The 25,041-nt window shown below is 43.6% G+C and overlaps 1 protein-coding gene and 1 pseudogene across 5 annotated transcripts in view; both read left to right on the top strand.

Moving 5' to 3' along the window:
- LOC132209001 (utrophin-like) overlaps nt 1-23,697 on the top strand; it is a 170,275-nt gene extending 146,578 nt beyond the window's left edge. For 4 of the 5 annotated variants that reach the window (XM_059644239.1, XM_059644236.1, XM_059644237.1 and 1 more), the window contains 3 exons: nt 11,717-11,823; nt 12,244-12,413; nt 19,871-23,697. In XM_059644239.1, the coding sequence (XP_059500222.1) occupies nt 22,161-23,081 (921 nt within the window). In that variant the 5' untranslated portion in view covers nt 11,717-11,823; nt 12,244-12,413; nt 19,871-22,160 and the 3' untranslated portion in view covers nt 23,082-23,697. The remainder of the gene's footprint in view (nt 1-11,716; nt 11,824-12,243; nt 12,414-19,870) is intronic. The other variant, XM_059644240.1, reaches the window with a different exon arrangement.
- Nucleotides 1-25,041, top strand: part of LOC132209005 (utrophin-like) — a 146,296-nt pseudogene that overhangs the window by 85,988 nt on the left and 35,267 nt on the right.

Raw genomic sequence — 25,041 nt, 5'->3', positions numbered from 1 at the left:
TCTTTAATTTTGCCGACATCGAGAGAGAGGTTGTTCTCTGCACCACGTCACCAAACCCTTTGCCTCCCTTCTGTATTTTATTCATTGTTAGATATCCATCCCACTGCAGTGGTGTCGTCAGTTAACTTGCAGGTGGCGTTAATTTGGAATTTGGCAACACAGTCATGGGTGCACAAGGAGTGCAGTAGGGGGCTGAGAAAACATCCTTAGAGGGCACTAGTGTTATTGTGGAGGAGGGGCAGTTACCTATCTTCACTGTGGTTTTGGGTCAGAAAGTTGAGGATCCAGTAGCAGAGGGCAGAGCAGAGACCTAGGTCATAGAGTTTTGAGATCAGTCTGGAGGGGATAATAGTGTTGAAGGTGGAGCTGCAGTCAATGAGCAGGATTCCTACATAGCTCATTGTGCACATTGCTGCCAACAACATCGGTAGAAAGAGGGTTCACTGAATCCCTACAGTGTAGAAACATTCAGCCCAACAGGTCCACACCTACCCCTGCAAGGCTAACAAACCTGGTAGCTATGGACAATTTAGTGTGGTCAATCCACCTAATTTGCACATCTTTGGACTGTGGTAGGAAACTGGAGCACCTAGCGAAAACCCTCACAGACATGGGGAGAATGTGTAAACGAAGAGTCACCCAAGGGTGGAATTGAGCCCAGGTCCCTGGTACTGTGAGGCAGTAGTGCCAACCACTGCACCACCTTGTTGCCCTTGAGACTTTCTCCAAGGCTACCCTTGTGTCTTAAGGGACTCTTTTCCCCCCATTCTCACTAACACATTTATTATGTCGTACAATCCCGTAGCAGCAATATCTTTTAGAGTGTGGGAAGAAATGGGAGTAACTGGAGGAAATTCAAACAGTCATGGGGAGAATGTGCAAACTCCACACAGACAGTTGTCCACAACTGGAATCGATCCTGGGGCCCTGTCACTGTAAGGCAGTGGTGCTAACCACTCAGCCACTGTGCTGTGGCATTTAGGTCCTGCAAAATGAGTACAAGAACTAGAATGATGAATATTCAACCTTTCGCACAAAAAGTTGGTCAGAGCTAGGACCCATACTAATCACTGTAACACTGTTTCTGAGACAACAAGGTGGAGAGCTGGATGGACACAGCAGGACAAGCAGCATCAGAGGAGGAGGAAAGCTGATGTTTCTGAAGAAGGGTCTAGGCCCGAAACGTCAGCTTTCCTACTCCTCTGATGCTGCTTGGCCTGCTGTGTTCATCCAGTTGTACACCTCGTTAACTCCGATTCTCCAGCATGTGCAGTTCCTGCTATCTCTCCAGAACACTGTTTTTGTTTTGTTCACAGCAGTGACAGAACACAGTTTGAGAGAAAATAATGCAGCCATATACACAACATTGATGAAAGATACTTTCTCATTTCCAAATGTTAAGGAAAGCGTTGTGTGAAAATTATATTCTGTCACAGAATTTGGACACACTCTGGTTTCTTCCTGTGTTACCTAAAACGTATGCCATGTTTTTCGACCTTTGATTTCTCAGCATTTCTTCTTCTTTTGTAATGTAGTGCTGGAGGGAAACCATAATCCCAGATTGTAAGTGCTTTGAGCTTCAACATTGTCTGAGAACCCCCTCACTGTCTCTGAATACCCAAACTGATCAATAATAATCATCTTAATTGTCTGTCTTGACCTTACTGCAGCATTGCTTATTGTGTCACTGGCGGGTGACAGATCACATTGACATTTCACATCATGAAAGTAGCTGCATGAATATTTGTATTCTTGGTTCTACATTAGTGAGTTTTTGTTGCAACGTTTTGGTCTGGAAGTAAGAGGCATCTCAAAGAATGTGCTATCTGTGCTTTTGTGGAATCTGCTTTTGTGCTTTGACTTTGGGTTAAGCAATGTAACATGTCCTTGCTGATTTTCCATATTTAATTCAATTAGAATTTCATTGACTCTAGGTTTTACTCTTGAAATATGATCAATGAGCAGAAGGCTATTCAGTCCATTGAGTCTGCCACTCAATGAGATCATAAAATACTGATATTCCTCGATACCACTTTCCTGCCGTTTCCCTATAGCGTTTGATTCTCATACTGTTAAAAATACTCCAGTCTGAGCGTCTTAACTTTTGTACATCCCTCTGCAGGCAGTCTGGCAGTCTCATCACTTGTCTTCCCTACCTATTTTTGTGTTTTCTGTAAGCTCGGTAATAGTACAGTCACTTTCATCACTATGTCATTAATATTTATTCGCAACAAGAATGGCCGTGGCATTGATCCGTATGGCAGTTCACTGTTTACAGCTTGCCGACCTGGAAATGACTCCCCCTGTACCAAATGTCTGTTCTCTATTATTTGGTCAATCCCCTATCCATGTTAATATATTTCCCCAAAACTATGTGGTCTTATTAAAAGTCTTATCTGCTTGAAGTGTGATTATTTTTACAAATACCTTTTTGAATGTTACACCCTTTTATTTGTACTACTTGTAATCTCCTCATGGAATTCTTATAAATCTGTCATGCACAATTTCCTGTTTATCAAGCCGTAGTGACTGTGATTGTATTATGTATTTTAAGTGCTCTGCAATTACATCTTTTCTGATAGGCTGTTGCATTTTCCAATAACAGACATTAAGCTAACTGGCCAGTAGTTATCTTTTTTGACTCCTTTCCTTTCTAAAATAAAGGTACTCGTCATAGAATCCCTGCAGCATGAGAGCAGGCCACTTGGCCCATTGTGTCCAAACTGACTCTCGGAAGAGCATGGCACCCAGATTCAACCAGCTGCCCAGCCCCTGCAACCTTGCATTTCCCATGGCTAATCCACCTAATCTGTGCATGTTTGGATTGTGGGAAGAGACCACAGCAGCTGGAAGAAACCCACACAGACACGGGGATAAGGTGCAGATTCCTCACAGAAAGTCACCTGTGGATGGGATTGAATCCAGGTCCCTGCCACTGTGAAACAGCATGCTACCCACTGAGCCACCATACTGCCCTGTGGGGCACTGGGACTTTTTGAAAAGCCAAGGATACTGGAGAGATTGTGATCAGTGCATCAACTATCACTATAGCTATTACTTTTAATATCCTAGGATGCAGCACTTCGGGCCCAGGAGACCTAATGGTCTTTAACCCAGTTAGTTTCCCTCATATCTTTTCTTTAGGGATAGTTGTTGTTTTATATCCTGTCCTATCATTTGCCCTTTGATTATGCAGGAATTTTGGAACACTGTCAGTGTCTTTTACTGTGACTGTATTCATTTGTGGGACATGTGTGTCACTGCCTGGCCAGTATTTCTTGCCCATCCTGAGTTGCCTCTTGAGAAGGTGATGGTGAGCTGCCTTCTTGAACCACTGCATTCTTCCTGCTGTGGGTTGACCCGCAGCGCTATTAGGGAGGGAATTCCGGGATTTTGAGGGGAAGGAATGGCAATGTATTTCCAAGTCAAGATGGTGAGGGACTTGGAGGCGGTGGTGTTCCCATATGTCTGCTGCCCTTGTCCTTCTGGATGGAAGTGGTCTTGGGTTTAGAAGGTGCTGTCTGAGGAGCGTTGGTGAATTTCTGCAGTGCATCTTGTAGTTAGTACCCACCGCTGCTACTGAGCATTGCAGATGGAGGGAGTGGATACTTGTAGATGTTGTACTGGCTGCTTTGTCCTGGATGGTGTCAAGCTTCTTGAGTGTTGTTGGAGCTGCACTCATCCAGGCAAGTGGGGGAGTGTTCCATCGCATTCCTGACTTGTGCCTTTTAGATGGCGGACAGGCTTTGAGGAGTCAGGGGGTGAGTTATTTGATGTGATATTCCCAGCATCTGGCCTCCTCATGTGGCCACTATCTTAATGTGATGACCAGTTGAGTTTCTGGTCAATGGTAACGCCCAGCTGAGAGTGAGGGATTCATTGATGGTAACACTATTGAATGTCAAGAGATGGTCAGAGCCTGGCATTTGTGTGGCGCAAATGTCACTTGGTACTTGTCAACCCAAGCCTGGATATTGTCCAGATCTTGTTGCACGTGAACTTGGACTACTTCAGTGTCTGAGAAGTCAAATGGTGCTGAACATTGTGCAAACATCAGCGAACATCCCCAGTTCTGACCTTATGATGGCGGGAAGGTCATTGATGAAGTAGCCGAAGATGGTTGGGCCGAGGACACTACCCTGAGGAACTCCTGCAGGGATCTTCTGGAGCTGAAATGATTGACTGCCAGCAACCACAACCACCTTCCCATGTGTCAGGTATAACTCCAACCACCGGTGAGTTTGCCTGTGAAACTCATTGATTCCCATTTTGCTGGGGCACCTTGATGCCACACTCGGTCAGATGCAGCCTTGATGTGAAGGGTTGTCGCTCTCACTTCAGCTCTGGAATTCAGCTCTTTTGTCCACGTTTGAACCAAGGCTGTGATGGGGTCAGGAGCTGAGTGGCCACGGCAGAACCCAAACTGGGCGTAACTGAGTAGGTTATTTCTGAGCAGGTGCTGCCTGATAGCACTGTTGATGACACCTTCCATCACTTTACTGATGATTGAGAGTAGACTAATGGAGCAGTAATTGGCTGGCCTGGTTTTGTCCTGCTTTTTCTGTACAGGACATACTTGGGCAATTTTCTACATTGTCGGGTAGATACCAGTGTTGAAACAAACTAGAACAGCTTGGCTCGGGCAGCAGCAAGTTCTGGAGCACAAATCTTCAGTACTGTTGCTGGAATGTTGCCAGGGCCCATAGCCTTTGCAGTATCCAGTGTCCCTAACCGTTTCTTGATATCACATGGAGTGAATTGAATTGACAGAAGACTGGTATCTGCAATAGTGGGGATCACTGGAGGAGGCCGAGTTTGATCACCCATTCAGCGCTTGTGGCTAAAGATTTCTGCAAATGCTTCAGCCTTATGTTTTGCACTGATGTGCTTGGTTCTTCCATCGTTGAGGATGGGGACATTTGTGGTGCCTCCTCCTCCTCCTCCAGTGAGTTGTTTAATTGTCCATTGCCATTCATGACTGGATGTGGCAGGGCTGCAGAACTTAGATCAGATCCATGGTGAGATTGATTAGCTCTGCCTATCACTTGCTGCTTTCGCTATTTGGCATGCAAGTAGTCCTGTTTGGTGGCTTCACCAAGTTGATTCCTCATCTTCAGGTAAGCCTGGTGCTGCTCCTGGCATGCCCTCCTGCACTCTCCATTAAACCAGGATTGATGGTAACGGTTGAGTGAGGGACATACTGAGCCACGAAGGTTGTAGATTGTGCTAGAGTTCAATTCTGCTGCTGTTGATGGCCCACAGCACCTCATGGATGCCCAGCCTTGTGTTGCTAGATCTATGTGAAGTCTGTCCCATTTACTGCAGTGATAGTGCCACACACATGATGGAGGTTGTTCTCAATGTGACGGCGGGACGTTGTTCCACAAGGACTGTGCGATGGTCACTCTTACTGAAACTGACATGGACAGATGCAACTGCAGCTGGCAGATTAGTAAGGATGAGGTCAAGTATGTTTTTCCCTCTTGTTGGCTCCCTCACCACGTGCCGCAAACCCAGTCTGGCAGCTGTGTCCTTTAGGATCTGACCAGCTCGATCAGTAGCACTAGTGCTGAGCTACTCTTAGCAGTGGATATTGAAATCCCCAACCCAGAATACATTTTGTGCCCTTGCCATCCTCAGTGCTTCCTCTAAGTGTTGTTCAACATTGCAGAGTACTGATTCAGCAGCTGAGGGAGGACGGTACGTGGTAATCGGCAAGAGCTTTCCTTGGCCATGTTTAACTTGAAGCCATGAGGCTTCATGGGGTCCAGAGTCAATGCTGAGGCGTCCTAGAGCAACACTGTCCTGACTGCACACCACTGTGCCACCACCTCTGCTGGGTCTGTCCTGCCGGTGAGAGAGGACATATCCAGGGATGGTGATGGTGGAGTCTGGGACATTGTGTGAAAGATATTATGACTGTGTCAGACTGTTGATTAACTAATCTGTGAGACAGTTCTCCCAATTTTGGCACTAACCCCCAGATGTTAGTGAGGAGGACTTTGCATGGTCGACAGGGCAGTTTCTGCCATTGTCTTTTCTGGTGCCTAGGTCAATGCTGTGTGATTTATCCAGTTTCATTTCTTTGAGTCTAAGTAGTGGTTGGTCCAACTGAGTGGCTTGCGAGGCCATTTTAGAGGGCAGTTGAGAGTCAAGCTCATTGCTGTGGTCTGGAGTCATATGTGGGCCAGACCAGGTGAGGTTGGCAGATTTCCTCCCTTGAAGGACATTAGTGACAATGGATTCATGGTGATCGGTAGATTCTTAAGTCCAGACTTCTTTTTAAAATTAAACTTCCACCATCGAACCCAGGTCCCCAGAACATTTTCTGGGTTTCTGGATTAATAGGTTAATGATAATACCAGTAGGCCTTGAGGACTCATGCAAAGAATTTATTTAACTCTTCAGCCATTTCCTGGTTCCCCAATATTATTTCTCCAACCTCATTCTCTTAGGGGCTTGTATTAACTTTGGTCTGTCCTCCTTTCTATATATTTAACAAAGTTCCAGTTGCCTGTCCTGATATTATTTGCAAGTCCATCCTCAAAGTTTACCTAATCCCCTTCTTTTTTTGGTTGTTTTCTGCCTTTTAAGAATTTCTCGATCCTCTGGCTTGTGATTAATCTTTGCAACATTATATCTATTCTTTCTTTCCATTTGATAAAAGGATCCCTTTGCCTTGTCATGTAGGATAATACGATACAATGTTTTATTTGTATTTTCTTGCAATACAGAGTTTTTATAGAACATTACAGCATAGTACAGGCCCTTCGGACCTTGATGTTGTGCCGACCTGTCATGCCGATCTTAAGCCCATCTAACCTACACTATTCCATGTGCGTCCATATGCTTGTCCAATGACGACTTAAATGCTCCTAAAGTTGGCGAATCTACCACCGTTGCAGGCAAAGCGTTCCATTCCCTTACTACTCTCTGAGTAAAGAAACTACCTCTGACATCTGTCCTATATCTTTCACCCCTCAATTTAAAGCTGTGCCCCCTCGTGCTCGCTGTCACCATCCTAGGAAAAAGGCTCTCCCTATCCACCCTATCTAACCCTCTGATTATTTGATATGTTTCAATTAAGTCACCTCTCAACCTTCTTCTCTCTAATGAAAACAGCCTCAAGTCCCTCAGCCTTTCCTCGTAAGACCTTCCCTCCATACCACGCAACCTCCTCGTAAATCTCCTCTGCACCCTTTCCAAAGCTTCCACATCCTTCTTATAATGCGGTGACCAGAAATGTACACAATACTCCAAGTGCGGCCACACCAGAGTTTTGTACAGCTTCACCATAACCTCTTGGTTCCGGAACTCGATCCCTCTATTAATAAAAGCTAAAACACTGTATGCCTTCTTAACAGCCCTGTCAACCTGGGTGGCAACTTTCAAGGATCTGTGTATATGGACACCGAGATCTCTCTGCTCATCTACACTGCTAAGAATCTTACCATTAGCCCTGTACTTTGCCTTCCGGTTACTCCTACCAAAGTGCATCACCTCACACTTGACTGCATTAAACTCCATTTGCCACCTCTCAGCCCAGCTCTGCAGCTTATCTATGTCTCTCTGCAACCTACAGCATCCTTCATCACTATCCACAACTCCACCGACCTTAGTGTCATCTGCAAATTTACTAACCCATCCTTCTCCGCCCTCATCCAGGTCATTTATAAAAATGACAAACAGCAGTGGACCCAACACCGACCCTTGCGGTACACCACTAGTAACTGGTCTCCAGGATGAACATTTCCCATCAACTACCACCTTCTGTCTTCTTTCAGCAAGCCAATTTCCAATCCAAACTGCTATATCTCCCACAATTCCCTTCCTCCACATTTTGTACAATAGCCTATCGTGGGGAACCTTATCGAACCTTGCCGAAATCCATATACACCATACATCAACCGGTTTACTCTCATCTACCTGTTTGGTCACCTTCTCAAAGAACTCATTAAGGTTCCTGAGGCACGACCTTCCCTTCATAAAATCACATGATACACCAACTTTGGATGCTTGTATGCCTGCTTGTTTGCTGATCAAAATTAAATAAGTGAAACAATTGTACTGAGGTCACCAATCAGCCAGCACATGACCCTTCCTGTGCATTGGCTGCATGGTTACAAGGAGGAAGAATGAAGTGTCTGGTTCAGCTCAGTGAGACAGAAGCTGTATATTTTGGAAGTTTTGGATTTGACCTTTGAACAGGACAGTTCCATTTATGTATCTAAGTTATATTTATTCACTGCTTCACAGTGGAAGGACACAGTGGAAGGATGGCGAAATGGTCAACTCAAGGATGAATCTTGGGGATGTTTACTAATAATTGCACAGTGTTTAGCATCAACAGGAAGATGTCGATAATACTCGGGCTTGGACTGATGAGTGCCAAATAATGTTTGCACCACAGAGGTGCCAGGCAATGATCATCTCTAACAAGAGAGAATCTCACCATCTTCCTTTGTTGAGTTTCAACACTGAAATTCTGTTATCAACTTCATGGGTGTTACTACTGACTTGAACCTGCATGAGATAAGCCATATAAATACTGTGGCTACAAGAGCACGTCTGGGAATCATGTGGTTAGTATCTCCTCTCCTTTCTCCCCAAAGCTTGTCCATCTCTGACAAGGCAAAGTTGGGAGTGTGATGGAATATGATTGCCTGGATGCCGCAGCTCTAGTAACACTCAAGAAGCTTGATGCCATCCATGCTTGATTGGCACCATTTCCATCACCTCAACATTGATGTTTGTCTACTGCTGATAGACAATGGGGGCATTGTGTACCATCTACAAAATGCACTGCAATAACTCATCTGACAGCAGTTCCCACTAGAAAAACAAGGGTAGTTCACCTGTATTGGGTACGTGTGACTACAATAAATCAAATAAATCAGATCAAATGCTGGGCCAGAATCCTGGCCATTCCTATCTATCAGCCTTGTGCAGGGTATCTATCCCAGATGAACACTTGCGGTCTATGAAGTTAGTTCAGTGCCTTTGCAACAGTGATAATGTGTGACCAATGTATGCTGGCCTTGCGCAGGACCAACATAGAGCCATACAAATGATATAAACCAGAAGGGAGCCATTCAGCCATCTTTGTCCATGCTGACCCATAGACATCTGATGCCTTTTTTAATCCCAAATTGTTACAAACGTACATGGACCTGCAGCACTTAAAGTGCAGATCCAGGTACTTCTTAAAAGAGTTTAGAATCTCTTAGTCCAACACCAATTCAGGCAGCAAATTCCTGACACCCATCACCCTCTGCATAAAACGGATTTTCCCACATCCCCTCTAACCCTTCTGCCACTTAGCTTGACTCTGTAACTGCTGATTTTTGAATTCTCTGCCAAGGGAAGCAGCTTCCTCCTGTCTACACTAACTCTACCCTATCGCTGCCCTTCACTGTTTTGTATACCTCAATCATGTCATCCCTCAGACTTTTCTGTTCCAAGGAAAACAGCCTCATATTTACAATTCTCCAGCTTTGGCAATATTTGAGTAAATCTTTTCTGCACTGTCTCCAGAGTTATTATATACTTCCTGGATTGTGATGAACACAACTGCACACACTACTCCAGTTGTGGCATCATCAGTATCCTGTACAGTTTTATCATGATGTCCTTACTTTGGTAATCTACACTTTTCCCAATGAGGCAAAGCATTCCCTGTGCCTTCGTCAGAACATTACTGACCTGTAGAGCTACTTTTAGGAACCTGTTCACTTCCATGCTTAGATCCCCCACTTCATCTACCCCTCTCAGTATGTTCCTATTTATTGTGTATTCCCTTTATGTCCTCATGAAAAGCAATGCATCACACTTGTCAGAGTTGTGCTCCATCTGTCGCTTCTCCGCCAACCCATCTAATATCATTTTGGAACTTGGAGCTATCCTCTGTCCTATCCACCTTACATCCAATTTTTCAGTTGTCTGCCAATTTACCAATTGTGCCCCCCATGTTCAAGTCTGAATCGTTCATCTATAAAATAAATTAAAGGGGCCCCAAAATCAAGCCCTGTGAAACACCAATGGAAATTGCTTTCCGTTCAGAAGCACAGCCATGAACAATTACCCTTGTTTCCTGCCACTAAGCCGATTAGTCAACACATTACTCCGTATCCCATGACCCATGAGCTTTCACTTTTTTGCACTTCTCAGGTGGGACGTTATCAATTGCTTTGCTAAAATCCATGTCGACAAATTCATTGCGCAACCCTCATCGATCCTCCTTGCCACTTTCTTAAAGAATTCAACTAAATTTGTAAGTAATGACCTTACCTTGACAAAGCCGTGCTGACTATCCATGACTAGTCCATGCCTTTCTCAGTTAGTTTATTTGATCTCTCAGATCGATTTTAAAATTTTCCCACCACTAACATAAGACAAGCAGGCTTTTAATTGTTTGGCATTTCCTTCGTACCCTTTATAAACAATGGAACCACATTTATATTCCTTCTCTAATTGATTTAAAACAAAATTTGCCCTGAGGATGATTAGTTTAGTCTTGCATGTGCTGGTGCTACCCTCCTAATGGAGGAAGGGGGACTTTTCATCCAAATTCCCTACTTGTTTCCTTTGTTTTAATTTTCTTTTCTTGTAAATATTTCACCCAGTTCCCTTTTAAGTGAAGCACTAGATTTTGCTTGAATAGTCACTTGCAGTAAAAGCATTCCCTATTCCATTATATGGAAACTTTTCCTCTAACTTTCCCATCATTGTTGTGTGAACAAATCCTGGCCTGAATCACAAGAAACAAACTGTGTCTCTTCAGAATTTTTTTTTTGTTTGTTAGGGGTCTTACCTCATGAAAAAACAAAAATCAAGCTCTGTTTTTCTGAAACTGGAACAGCAACATTAGAAGCTGCAAGTTCTTCAGTATGTTTGGGAGATCTAGAGTGAATTGTCCCGGTAACCAGATGTTCCACAACATGGTTCTGTACTAGTGACCATTGGCCTTGAGATTGGTCTCATCTGTCCAGTATTGGAGAATCAGCCTTTGCCTGCTAGAATAGACCAATCATAAAGTCACCAATTGTAAGAGATGCAGTGTTTACCTTCCCTGCATTTGACCTTACTATTGAAATTTTTTTTACAATTATGTGGCTTCTGTCAGATGCTAGTAACTATTTGGAGCCACAGGTGAGAGCTGGTGAAGGTGAGGATGAACCCAGCATGAGCTGCTCAAAAAAAACGTGAATCAAACAATTTTTTTTGCCCTCTCTCTTAGTCACTCCAAATCCTCTTGAAGCATCTTTGTATCTTCCTCTCAATTCTCATTTCCAACCAGTGATGTGATTTGTCAGTCACGGTGTTTTTCTGTAAATATGCCCATCTTCATCCTTTGTCCCCATCCACAGATTAGCACATTTAATATGAAGAACATAATATGAAAAACATATAGACCACATCAGATGAATTTCCCTCTTCAACACTTCTGATATCTGATAAATAGAGGCCTTCTAATGGGCATTAACATGTTGTGTCAGCATTGCTTGACTGATGCTTAAGGTTGCGGTGGTAATTAGTCTTTCTGCATTAAATATACTTTCAATATTAGAAACTTAAGTGATTGACTACTTCATTGGAACCTAATACAATTATCAGTGTTCTTTTTTTTTGACAGTGCTGATTGATTGGATTTATTAAATGGAAATGTACAGTGTTGCTTTCAAATGGTGATAATTTCTTAATGGAATTTCACGTGCAGGCACTCAGACATGAACTAATGGATAAGGAGGAGACAATCATAACTGCTTTGGATTCAGCCCATAGAAGGGCCAGAGGAGTCGCGCTGACACCTTCATGTTTAAACAGGTCAGCCACTTAATCTATTGCAGGAACAACCACTTTTCTGCAGAACACTTGGCTTTATAGAGCAGTAAGAGATTAGAAATAAAGTAATGCTAAACTGGAGAGTGAGAAATAATGCAGGGACTCGTATGTTATTTAAAGAAACATGTTACAGCGCATGACAGAAGATTCTGTGACAGTTACTTAGAATTGTATGTTGTGGGAACAATTGAAAATGTTTCCACTCACCTAGTGATTGTGGTAACTTCAAATTATTAGAAAATTTATAGATCAGCATCTTGAAATATTTTTTTTTCATTTTCACAAAACGTTACATGACTTTACGTTCTGCAATGTGTTCTTAATTACCATATTCAAAAGCAAAAAGCATGTGTTTACTGTCCTACCATATTTTGGTGATGTATTGATGTGTCTCATTTTCAGAGGACACTTTTCTGCGTGCCACTAGATGTATATCAGCCATACCAAAATGCTGCCTTTGCCTGAGACAGGGAAGATGAAATGACTTTGGGGAAATGGAGAATCATTCATGAATCCAGTTACTTTCTGATCTGACAGCTTTGTGGCATCTGAATGGATAACAATTTGATCTGGTAATCTCAATTGATAGAGTGCAAATGTGTAGTGATGCATTTTGGGAGCTCTGGTAAGTGAAAGATGTTCACAATGACTAGTAGATCCCTAGAGAGCACTGAGAAACAAAGGGACCTTGATGTCCAAAAGCAAGAGTTCATGCCCTCTGCTTCTGGCCTTTCAGGCAATGTTGGATCCAACACTCCACTGAGCCTTAGATCCCATGAGCTCTTGTTTTGTTGACCAGTCTGCTATCACTGACCTTATCAAAAACATATAGACCACATCAGATGAATTTCCCTCTTCAACACTTCTGATATCTCCTCAATAAAAATTAGATAAAATTTGCAAACCATGGCATTACCTCAACAAAGCCATGCTGACTATCCCCGAACATTCCATGTTTCTCCAAGTGCAGCGACATTTTGTCCCTTAAAATTCTTTCTGATAACTTCCCTACCACCAAGGTTAGACTGGCTTGTAACTTCTGGATCTGTCCTTTCTTCTTTGAAATAAAAGTATGAGCGGTCCTCTGGCACCTTAGCTGTGGCCAGAAATGACTTGAAAAATCTTTGCCAGGACCTTTGATATCTCCTCCCCTGCTTCATAAAGTCATGCAGTATAGAAACAGGCTCACTTGATCAACATCAATGCCAACTAACAAACATCAAACTACTGATCCCATTTACCTGCACTGAGTCATTACCTACCATACCCTGGCCCTTTAAATGCTCATCTGTTGCTTCTTAAATATTGCAAGCGTATCTGCCTTCTCCACCTTGTCAGGCAGCATATTACATGTTTGTATCGCTTTTGGTGAAAACACTTGCCTCAGATCCCCTCTAAATAGCTGACAGTTCACCTGAAATCTATACCCCCTGACTTAAACTCGTCTACTGGTTCTCACAATCAATCTATGCCTCCTCATAATTTTGAATACGTCGATCAGATTTCCCCTCAGCCTCCTCTGCTGCATGGAAAACGCACTTAGCCTACCAGTTTCTCCTCATAAAACTTGCATTCAATCACAAAACAACACCCTGAAACATATACTATCAACCAACCTGGCCAACATCTCTGTCTCCGGCTTGCTACAGTGTTCCAGTGAAGCCCAGCACAAGCAGACAGAACAACACCTCATTTTCTACTTGGGGACCTGACAGCCCTCCAGACTTAATATTGAATTCTGCAATTTTAGGGCCTAAACTCTCCCATATCCCAGTGCCCCCACCCCACACACCAGGCTTTGTTACCACGCAGCCTGCCACTACACACTCCCTGTTGTTAGTGACTAACAGTCCCCATTGACAACTTCCCAGCCTGATCGTTAGCAACTCCTTTATCTGTCCACCTGTCTTTCTCTCTCTTTGGGCTCTATCCTATTGTTTACTCCCTCCCCACCCTCCTCCCTATTTTCGGCATAGAAACTGATGTTTTCCCAGCCACCATCAGTTCTGAGGAAGGGTCACCGGACTGGAAATGTAAACTCTGTTTTTTCCTCCAACATATGTTGCCACACCTGCTGAGCTTTTCCAGCAACTTTGTTTTTGTTCGTCGTTTACAGCATCCGCAGTTCTTGTGGTTTTTATCACTAAACCTGTCAGACTCATCAATGCTCTCTAATGCTCCAACTTGTTGCTCAAATTGCTCCAATAAGAGGCACCTGCTGTACACATGGTCATGCAGACCAGCAGGAGCACTCAGCATTTGACATGTAGCGTCGGATGTACCAATCATGGGTCAGATCTTAATTCCAGGCATACCTTAACTCAACAGAACACGGATCTTTGTTTTTAATTTACTCATTCTCCTGCTTAATTGTAGGGGACAAAAACCGGTGTTCACTCTCAGGTCTCTGCTGGTATGCCTGCTTTTCAGGGAGAGCCTTATCTCACCCACTCCTCTCAATAACATTCTCTGACTGTCACTGGGCCAACCCTCTGCTCTCAGTAACACTGTCTGCCCGTCACAGGGCCCTCACCCCCTCCTCTCAGTAATACTGCCCGTCACAGGGCCCTCGCCCCCTCCTCTCAGTAACACTGCCCGTCACAGGGACATCACCCACTCCTCTCAGTAATACTGCTTGCCACAGGGCCCTCACCTGCTCCTCTCAGTTATGCACTGACTGACTGTCACAGGGCCCTCACCCCCTCCCCTCAGTAACACACTCCGTCACAGTGCCCTCAGACTGTCACAGAGCGCTCACCGCTCCGCTCAGTCACACTGCCAGTTACAGAGCCCTCACGCGCTCCTCTCAGTAACACTGCCTGTCACAGAACCCTCACGCGATCCTCTCAGTAACACTGCCCGTCACAGGGACTTTACCCGCTCCTCTCAGTAACACTGCCCGTCACAGGGACCTTACCTGCTCCTCTCAGTAACACTGCCCATCACAGGGACCTTACCGCTCCTCTCAGTAACAATGCCCGTCACAGGGACCTTACCTGCTCCTCTCAGTAACACTGCCCATCACAGGGACCTTACCTGCTCGTCTCAGTAACACTGCCCATCACAGGGACCTTACCGCTCCTCTCAGTAACACTGCCCGTCACAGGGACCTTACCCGCTCCTCTCAGTAACACTGCCCGTCACAGGGACCTTACCCGCTCCTCTCAGTAACACTGCCTGTCACAGGGCCCTCACCCGCTCCTTTCAGTAACACTGCCCGTCACAGGGACCTTACCTGCTCCTCTCAGTAACACTGCCCGTCACAGGGACCTTACCCGCTCCTCTCAGTAACACTGCCTGTCACAGGGCCCTCACCCGCTCCTTTCAGTAACACTGCCCGTCACAGGGACCTTACCCGCTCCTCTCAGTAACACTGCCTGTCACAGGGCCCTCACCCGCTCCTTTCAATAACACTGCCCGTCACAGGGACCTTACCTGCTCCTCTCAGTAACACTGCCCGTCACAGGGACCTTACCGCTCCTCTCAGTAACACTGCCCGTCACAGGGACCTTACCCGCTCCTCTCAGTAACACTGCCCGTCACAGGGACCTTACCTGCTCCTCTCAGTAACACTGCCTGTCACAGGGCCCTCACCCGCTCCTTTCAGTAACACTGCCCGTCACAGGGACCTTACCTGCTCCTCTCAGTAACACTGCCCGTCACAGGGCCGTCACCCGCTCCTCTCAGTAACACTGCCCGTCACAGGGACCTTAGCCGTTCCTCTGAGTAAGACTGCCTGTCGCAGGGCCCTCACCCACTCCTCTCAGTAACACGGCCCGTCACAGGGCCCTCAACTGCTCCTCTTGGTAACTCTGACTATCTCCCGGCCCTAAACCCCTCCTCTCAGAATCACTGACTGACTGTCACAGGCCTCTCACTCCCTCCTCTCAGTAACACTGCCTGTCACAGAGCCCTCATCCGCTGTTCTGAGTGACACTGGCTGACTGTCACAGTGCCCTTACCTTGCCCACTTATCTGAATTAGAGACAATATCAATGTGGTTGCTTTATCAAGAACAAATACGGAGAGAAATTAATGTCACAATCAAAGTGAACTTGATTAGTAAGAGAATGTGATGGAATGTCTTTATTTATTTAATATAAGTATGTTATGACTGATTTTATGACCTGAAGTCACAGCCGTATTCAATCAGCTTCCCTGTCTATATTTGCAACTCATTGATATAAAGTATTTAGTGACGTTCAAAATTGATCCCAATGTTTCCTAATCAGATTTTTTGAAAAGCCAGTGCCAGACTTTGTGAATAACAATACCTGACACCAGGTTTATAGCCAAAACAAAAGATTTTACAGTTTATGAACAATATAGTATCTTTTTTAAAAAAAGTTAAGCAAAAAGGTATTCTGACGAACGCCTATGACTTAAACATCATCTTCTTTGATTCTAGCCCCAATTCTAGCAAAGACAGAAAGACACACAAACAGATATAATTAAGGAATGTATCAAAGGGAAAAAACTAAATCAAGTGTAACTGGCCAGTTTACTTAACCAGACTGCATGATCTTTAAAATGGAAAGAACTGTGGATGCTGTAAATCAGGAACAAAAACAAAGCTGCTGGAAAAGCTCAGCAGGTCCAGCAGCATCTGTGAAGGAAAAAAAGAAGTAAGATTTCAGATCTGTCAACCCTTCTTCTGATCAGCTCTGAGGAAGGGCCACCAGATCTGACATCGTACCTCTTTTTGGCCTTCACAGATGTTTTCAGACCTGCTGAGCTTTTCCAGAAATTTTGTTTTTGTCCATCATCTAAAATCTCACAGTCAGATGAGATTGTATGTTAAGTTAAAATCTGAACAATCTACAGATGCTGTAAATCAGAAACAAAAACAGAAGTTGCTGTAAAAAACCAGCAGATCTGGCAGCATCTATGGAGAGAAAACAGAGTTAACATTTTGGGTCGTATCACCTTTCCTCAGAATTCCTTATTTCTAAGTGTCACAGGATCTGAAATGTTAATTCTAACTTCTGTCCATAGATGCTGCCAGACTCGCTGAGCATTTCCAGTAATTTCTGAGCTTCTGTCTTGGTTTCTGAAAACATTGAGCTATGCAAATACCTTTCAGTAGGCTTTGGGGGATATTTAATTATTACTTGTAACAGAGGACCTCTTAACTTAGAATAAGTTGATAATGGGAGGACAACCAGTTGGCAATCAAACGTCTGTCCTGTAGCTTTTGCAGGGACAATCCTTCTGATTTAAAGACAGTTCAATATTGGTTTCTCTTTGCTAGTGACTCATCAACAGAGTTTTCTTGGAAGAAGAATTGACCTGCAATTAACCTCCAGACCTAGCCTCATAAACAAATATCAAATTGTTTCTTCTTTTTTCACATAAGCTGCTGCTCACAGTCCAAAGGTCACTCTCAGCTCACAGTTCACAGCTCCAAACCAAAAATGATAATGAACTTAAGTACTAGGAGGAGTAAGACAATTCAGCTCCTCGAGCCCCGCTGTTTGATATGATTGTGGTTGATCTTATCTCTGCTGCAACTTTAGTTTCCTACCTGCTCTCCATAATTCTTGAACCCATTATGAACTCAAAAATCGTTCTATCTCCTCTTCAAATTTGCTCCATGTCACAGCCCTCCAATGCCTTCTCAGGGAGTGAATTCCAGAGATTCATGACCCTTCCGGTGTAGAAATTTTTCATCATCCCTTTAAACCTTCTTTCCCTATGCTAAAACTATGACCTCTTGTTCTATTGCCCACATGAGGAACCATCCTTTCCACGTCAACTTTATCAATCTGCTTGAACATATTATATCCCTCAATTAGATCCCTTCTCATTGTTCTGAACACCTGAGAATGTAGGCCGAAACTACTCTGTCTGTCTTAAGACGCATTCTCGTCTCTGGAATCATCCTGGTGAACCTCCACTGGACTGCCTCCAATACAATGACACCTCTCCTTAAGTAAGGAGACCAGAACTGTACACAGGGCTCCAGGTGTGGACTCACTAATGCCTTGCATAGTTGCAGCAACCTTCTTTTGTATTTGTATACTCTCTTTCTTGAGCAACAAATGCCAAAATTCCATTTCCCTGCCTTAATACCTGCTGTACCTGCTTACTGAGTTTCTGTGATTCATAAAACTAAAAAAAATGAAGGTTTCAATGCTGTTAAAATGAAATCCATCCAAGTAAAATTAAAATAATGATAAGAGGACATTAATAGAAAGTGAAAACATTTTTCTCTCTCTGGAGAGCAATATTGAACAGGCTTCACATAATAATGTTATTTGTGAGCTTGGATTCTATACTGGAGGAATGCTGCGCAAGTTTTAAGTTTGAATTGTACACCTATACCGTGTGTAGTGAGAAGGACAAGACGTGGGTTTTAATCTAATAATTTTCTGTGTTCTTCTGTTATAAATATACATAGGCATCCGCTTGTGAGCATTTTCAGTAATTGAATACCACAGTAAAGAGAATGAAAATTTATCTCACCCTGGAATCTGAATTGTCCAGTATCACCATCAACTGGGATCATTACACTTGTCATTTCAAAGGCCAAACCTGATATTACCACTCGATTCCTCAACTAAAATGGAATTTGATTCATTCAATTGTCATACATGAATGACCTTGATAGTGTGTTGTAAATTATAAAGTGAAACAAAATAGCCCTTCACCATTTTTCTTGTAAAGCAAATCCATCATATTCGATTGTTGTAGTGGTATAAAACACCAGTAAGTCACACATTGCAAAGTCCTCCTGAATGTGAGCCAGACATTTACATAGATCTGTGGTTAACCTCAAGAGGCAACCCAATCTTGTATTTGTTTCCTTTTTAGGCCACTTTTCTGACAACAAAGACTTCACCAGTCTCCTTAAACAGCTGAGATCAGACTAATTACAAAGCTCTATTTTGTCCATAACCTACCCTTGATCAATGCTAAAGAAGATAGACTAGCATTTAAATAAAATTGTATTTATAGAGTCATAGAGTGATACAACACGAAACAGACCTTCCAGTCCAATTAGTCCATGCTGACCATAATCCCAAACTAAAGTAGTCCTGCCTGCCTCCTGCGCTCGGCCATATCCCTCCATTCATGTACTTACCTGGATGTCTTTTAAATAGTGAAACTGTACCCGCATCCACCAATTCTTCTGGAAGTTCATTCCACATATGAACAATCCTCTGTATAAAAATATTGCCCCTCATTTCCTTTTTAAATCTTTTTCCTCTCATCTTAAAACTATGCCCCATAGTTTTGAAATCCTCCACAGTAGGGAAAAGACATTTGGCGTTCACCTTATCTAGATCCCTCATTATTTTATAAACATTCATCGGGTGACCCCGAAACCTCCTAAGATCCAGTGAAAAAAGCCCCAGTCTATTCTCACCTTAAATCTCAAAACCTCCATTTCTGGCAACATCCTGGTAATTCTTTTCTGAACCCTCTCCAGCTTAATAATATCCTTCCTTGAACACCGACCAGAATTGGACACAACAGTGTAGAAGAGGCCTCACCAATATCCTGTACAACTTCAACATGGCATTCCAACTCTTCTCCTCAAAGGTCTGAGTCATGAAACACCTTCTTAACTACCGAAAGAACTACAGATGCTGTAAATCACGAACAAAAACAAAGTTGCTGTCAAATCTCAGGAAGTCTGGCAGCTTCTTTGAAGGAAAAAACAAAGTTAACGTTTCAGGTCCGGTGACCTTTCCTCATAACTGGCATTTCCCCTCTTTGCTGTGCACTGTACCACCGATTTTGGTATCATCTGCAAACTTACTAACCAGGCCTTCTATATTCTCATCTAAATCATTTATATAAACGACAACCAAAAGCAGACCCAGCAATGATCCCTGTGGGACACCGCTGGCAACAGGCCTCCAGTATGGAAAACTTCCTTGCATCACCACTCTCCATCTCCTGCCTTTTATCCAATTTTGTTTAGTTTCTACTTAATTAATATTCCAGTAATAAACATCCCTGATGAGCTGCGGAACGGTCACCGCACCCGAAACGTTAACGCTGTTTTTGTTTTCCGTCACAGATGTTGCCAGACCCGGTGAGCTATTCCAGCAACTTTGTTTTAGTTCCTGATGAGCTGCGACTTTGTACTTGACTGATTTCCAACATCAAAAGTTCTAAATGTTGGAAGAGATTGGTTTACCTTGACTTCCTAGCTTGAAAATGTGCCTTTTATGCAAAGAAACTGTACTCTGGGACAGTGGTTTTGCAGATTTACCTGCAGGTCCAGCTGTGAATCGGAGTTGAAGTAGTTGCAAGCACTGATGAATAGGCAGCTATTTAGCCTCTGGATGTAATCCTGTGGAAGCGACGAGGGTCTAGGCCATTGACTCGAGAACTGATGAGGGAACGGCTTGCCCCAACCAGCTTCCCTTCAGGGGAGCGCCAGCCTCAGGTCGCTCCCCTCAAGGGGTACGTCATCCTGACCTTGCTCCTCTCATGCGTAGGCAGCTACATCTTTCTCCCCTCTGGCACATAATAGACCGGCGGCAAACCTGGTGGGATGCCACTTTCCATGAGCGGTTGGCTAACCAGAACCCAGCAGGTGTAGTAAGCAGCAGTGTCACTTGGGAGGTGATGATCTCTGTTACCATTGGCAACCAACCTACGATTATTGCTCGATCTCGGGCCAGGATTGAGTGAAACACCATTAGCACGCCACTTCCCCTTCTTGATGTTGCACATTGAATGCCTTTGAAAGCCTGTTACATTTCTTAATGGTGACACCCCTGCCCACTGTTGAGTCAATACCAGTTGTTGTGGGATGATGTATGTGTACGTCAGTTGCTCAACTGGGGACTTTAACTCGCAATGAAGTTGGGAAGTTATGCACAAGTCTTCTCACCATGGATTTAATCTGGCTCTAAGCAGAATTGTAGGTGGTGCCATCCTTCCACCTGATTAAATGTCCTCTATTTTCAAACTTGCCACAAGGGAAAGTACAAAATCCCGCTGTTTTTGTTATCAATTCATGGTTTTTAATTTTGCAATCAGTGTCGTAAGCAGCAGATTAGTTCAGTCCTTGTGAAATTGAAGGCAATGCAACACTTTAATTGGTCACTTTTTAACATGGTAGGTTCTCAGACTGAGGAAATGGTGAATGTTGTTGATCTTTAATGCAACATAATGGAGGAGAGAAAAATCTGGACTACAGAGCCCACAGGAAGAAAATTATAATCTGTCAGTGCTGCCTCCATGAGAACAATGCCAAGTAAATACCCGTCCCCATATCGAACAATAGAAGTTTCCTGCATATCAGAACATACCCATTGAGTGGGGAACTGATGAATAATGCAGGAGCACCATCGGATTGAAATACTTTTATTCTAAGAATTTCAGAACATGCTGGGATTTTTATAGCAAGCAATACTTGTGATGGAATATTCTTTTAATGTCAAAATGCTGCAACAGTTTGGAAGAACCAATATTAAATGGATATTATTGCAGATAATATATGTGAATTAAATAAAATTGTTTGCTTAAAGTATTTTGTAATTCAAATTGAATGTCGCATTTTTGTTGTATCTTAGTTGTCTTCTGTTTCTACTTTTTCTTATTTTTATAGAGCAGGTATTGTCCTGGTCACTTGTAATGCTGCCAATTCAAGATTAACTACATGGATGGTCTCTATCAGTTGCTTAATCCCCGATGTCAGTTTGCAATCCTGAATCCAAGATTGTCACTTCATCTTTCAATTCTGAGTATAATCAAAGTCTGAGATCAACAGCTTTCATTTTACTATCTGGAAGTCAATCAGTGCAGATTTTGTTTGTAAACCAGCGTTCTGTATGTAAAACTGCTTCGTTTAATTAGATTAGTTAGTTAAGATTCATTTTAATGAAATGAATCATAACTGAGCTTCATCTCTTCCTCATTCTGAACACATGGTATGTCACGCAATGGCAATTCAATTTTGCATTGGTGCCGGTTCAAACCATGTGTATTCCAACTACAGATTGATACAGATGAAATTGTACCATTTCCTTTTTAGTACCATTCTCACCATACAGTGTTTCTGTTCATTACGTTTCTGTGTACAGTTCTGAACCAGTCCCCTTGCCCCTGAGCTTGCCAAATGTCTCAATGTTGTCGTGACATTGTCAAAGAATTCATTTCTTGGTAGATTCAGAGATAAATTAATGTAAACTAGTATGTGTTAATGCCTCTGCTGTAATCGGGCGAAACACTCAGGCCATTGTCTTAATTTTTCTCTCTTGTATTTATATTGAAATGTTGACCATGCCATTTGCGCCACTTACTGGAATTGGACTTGTTACAGAAGTGCTGAACGTCAACTTGCCAAATACAATTGGATGAAAAGTATGAGGCCAATCAGTCTCTTGAAACACTTTCTCTATGCAATCAACATAACAACGTTCATTGACAATGAAAAATTACGTACGTGCTTAAGAAGATTAGATTTGAAACAGAGATTTGTGAATATGAATGGAGCTATATATGTCCCCATCTCAGGCACCCACCTCAAGTTCACCTGGACTATCTACAACACCTCTGTCACCTTCCTGGACCTCTCTGTCTCCATCTCAGGTAACCACCCAGAAACCGATATCCATTTCAAGCCCACCGACTCCCACAGCTACCTAGAATACACCACCTCCCACCCACCTTCCTGCAAAAATTCCATCCCCTATTCCCAATTCCTTCACCTCCGCCTCATCTGCTCCCAGGATGAGGCATTCCATTCCCGTACACGTCAGATGTCCTCGTTTTTCAACGACCGCAACCCCCCACCCCCCACCCAACCACACACAGTGGTCAAGAACCATGTCTCCCACATTTCCTGCAACTCATCCCTCACACCCCATCCCCGCAATAAGCACCAAAAGAGAACCCCCTCATCCTCTCATACCACCCTACCAACCTCTGGATACAACGCATCATCCTCCAACACTTCCACCATCTGCAATCTGACCTCACCACCAAAGACATTTTTCCATCCCCACCCTTGTCTACTTTCTGGAGAGACCACTCTCTCCATGACTCCCTTGTCGGCTCCACGCTTCCCTCCAACCCCACCACACCCGACATTTTCCCTGCAACTGCAGGAAGTGCTACACGTGCCCCCATACCTCCTCCCTCACCCCCATCCCAGGCCCCAAGAAGACTTTCCACATCAAGCAGATGTTCAACTGCACATCTACCAATGTGGTATACTGCATCCGCTGTACCCGCTGTGGACTCCTCAACATCGGGGAAACCAAGGAGAGACTTAAGTGTTCTGCAAAGCAGTCCCTATGCTCGGTTCACAACAAACAACTGCACCTCCCAGTCGCGAACAATTTCAACTTCCCCTCCTATTCCTTCGACGACATGTCCATCCTGGGCCTCCTGCAGTGCCACAACAATGCCACCCGAAGGTTGCAGCAACAGCAACTCATATTCTGCTTGGGAACCCTGCAGCCCAATAATATCAATGTGGATTTCACAAGCTTCAAAATCTCCCCTCCCCCTACTGCATCCCAAAACAAGCCCAGCTCGTCCCCGCCTCCCTCACCTGTTCTTTCTCCCACCTATCCCCTCCTCCCACCTCAAACCACACCCCCATTTCCTTCCTACTAACCTCACCCCTTGACCTGTCCGTCCTCCCTGAACTGTCCTATCCCCTCCCTACCACCCCACCCACACTCACCTCTACTAGCTCCACCTCTTCAACTTGTCTGTCTCCTCTCCAACTATCTTCCCCTCTATCCATCTTCGATCCACCTCCCCCTCTCTCCCTATTTATTTCAGAATCCTCTCCCCCTCCCCCTTTTCTGATGAGGGGTCTCGACCCAACATGTAAGCTTTTGTGCTCCTAAGATGCTGCTTGGCCTGCTGCGTTCATCCAGCTGCACACTTTGTTATCTCTATATCACGTAACAACCTCATTGAGTGAGTTCTAGAGCGAATTGTGCAGGGTAGACTTCGGGTTTATCATTCTAACTTGCCAGTCCTGAAAGATGAAACTTGGTTTGTGTTGGATGTTTGTTTTAATAGCTATGAAAGATATCCTGAAAGGATATGTCAAATCTTTTGTTGAGAATTTAACCCATTTAGTCACTCTAATCTTTTTCCTTTTTTAAAGTTTCCTTGGTAGTCATAAATTTCAAATATCTGCACAATTTTATTTGGCTTTGTATTGGTTCTCTGAGATTCTCTGTTAATGGCTCCGTGACCTGCTAGCTCATTACAGAATTTATCATTGATTGCCTGTAACAAAATCTTTAGTCTTATACTATATATTCCCAATTTCAGGATAAAGTCCAGAGAGACCTTTTAAAGGAAAGGGATTTCGAAAGAAAACTTCAGTTCCATCGATCAAAGTCATGAATAGTTGATAAATTATTTGCATTTCATATTTCCAGAACCTAACCCGGAAGAGAGAGCCCAGAGAATTGCCAAAGCTGTCCTCAAACAGTCAATAGAAGTGAAGGAAAATTGGGAGCAATTGAAAACCCATGCAAGCAACTGGCAGAAACAGGTGGAAAAGGCATTGGAGAAACTTCAAGAACTGCAGAAAGCTCTGGATGATCTTGAGGCTCGTGATAACAGCTGAGGGGGTCCACACTGATTGGCAACCTGTGGGTGACCTGCTTATTGACTCATTGCAGGATCACATTGATAAAACCAGACTAAGTGCAATTACATTACACTTCACTTATGAACAGATGTAACCGCAATGTTGTATCGAGACGATCAGTAATATGAGTACTTTAGTAATATTGATTGAATGGTTGTTAACTTAATTTGAAAATTAAAACTTAGTTGAGCATGCCTTCTGATGATATCACATCGGTAATATTAGTATAATTGAGGATTCTATTAGTCAGTGACATCAGCTGAGTTATCTGCTTGTTGCTATGTTATCAGGATTAAAGGTAAAGTCTTAGCACGCCATTTGGCCACTCCTTAGAGAGAGACAACTGGTTATGATTTAACCTGAAGATCACCATGCCTCGGGCAAGTAGAGGGGTTGAGGCAAAGATCCTTTGTGGTCAGCTCACTGGTGTGGCAATTGAGCCCTCTCTGCAGGGCATCACTTTGCATCACAAACCAACCGTTCAGCCAACTGAATTTGAATGGAGTTTAGGATTGTAGAGTAATCCATGCAATTGTATTTTTTTGAATGAATGTTTCTAACTGGGACTCTCTCACTGGCAAACTTTTTAAAAGCCAGCTCAGCCATACAGGTTA

Source organism: Stegostoma tigrinum, unplaced genomic scaffold (assembly GCF_030684315.1).
Source record: "Stegostoma tigrinum isolate sSteTig4 unplaced genomic scaffold, sSteTig4.hap1 scaffold_61, whole genome shotgun sequence".
NCBI lineage: Eukaryota > Metazoa > Chordata > Chondrichthyes > Orectolobiformes > Stegostomatidae > Stegostoma > Stegostoma tigrinum.
This window is presented reverse-complemented; position numbering and strand designations above follow the sequence as displayed.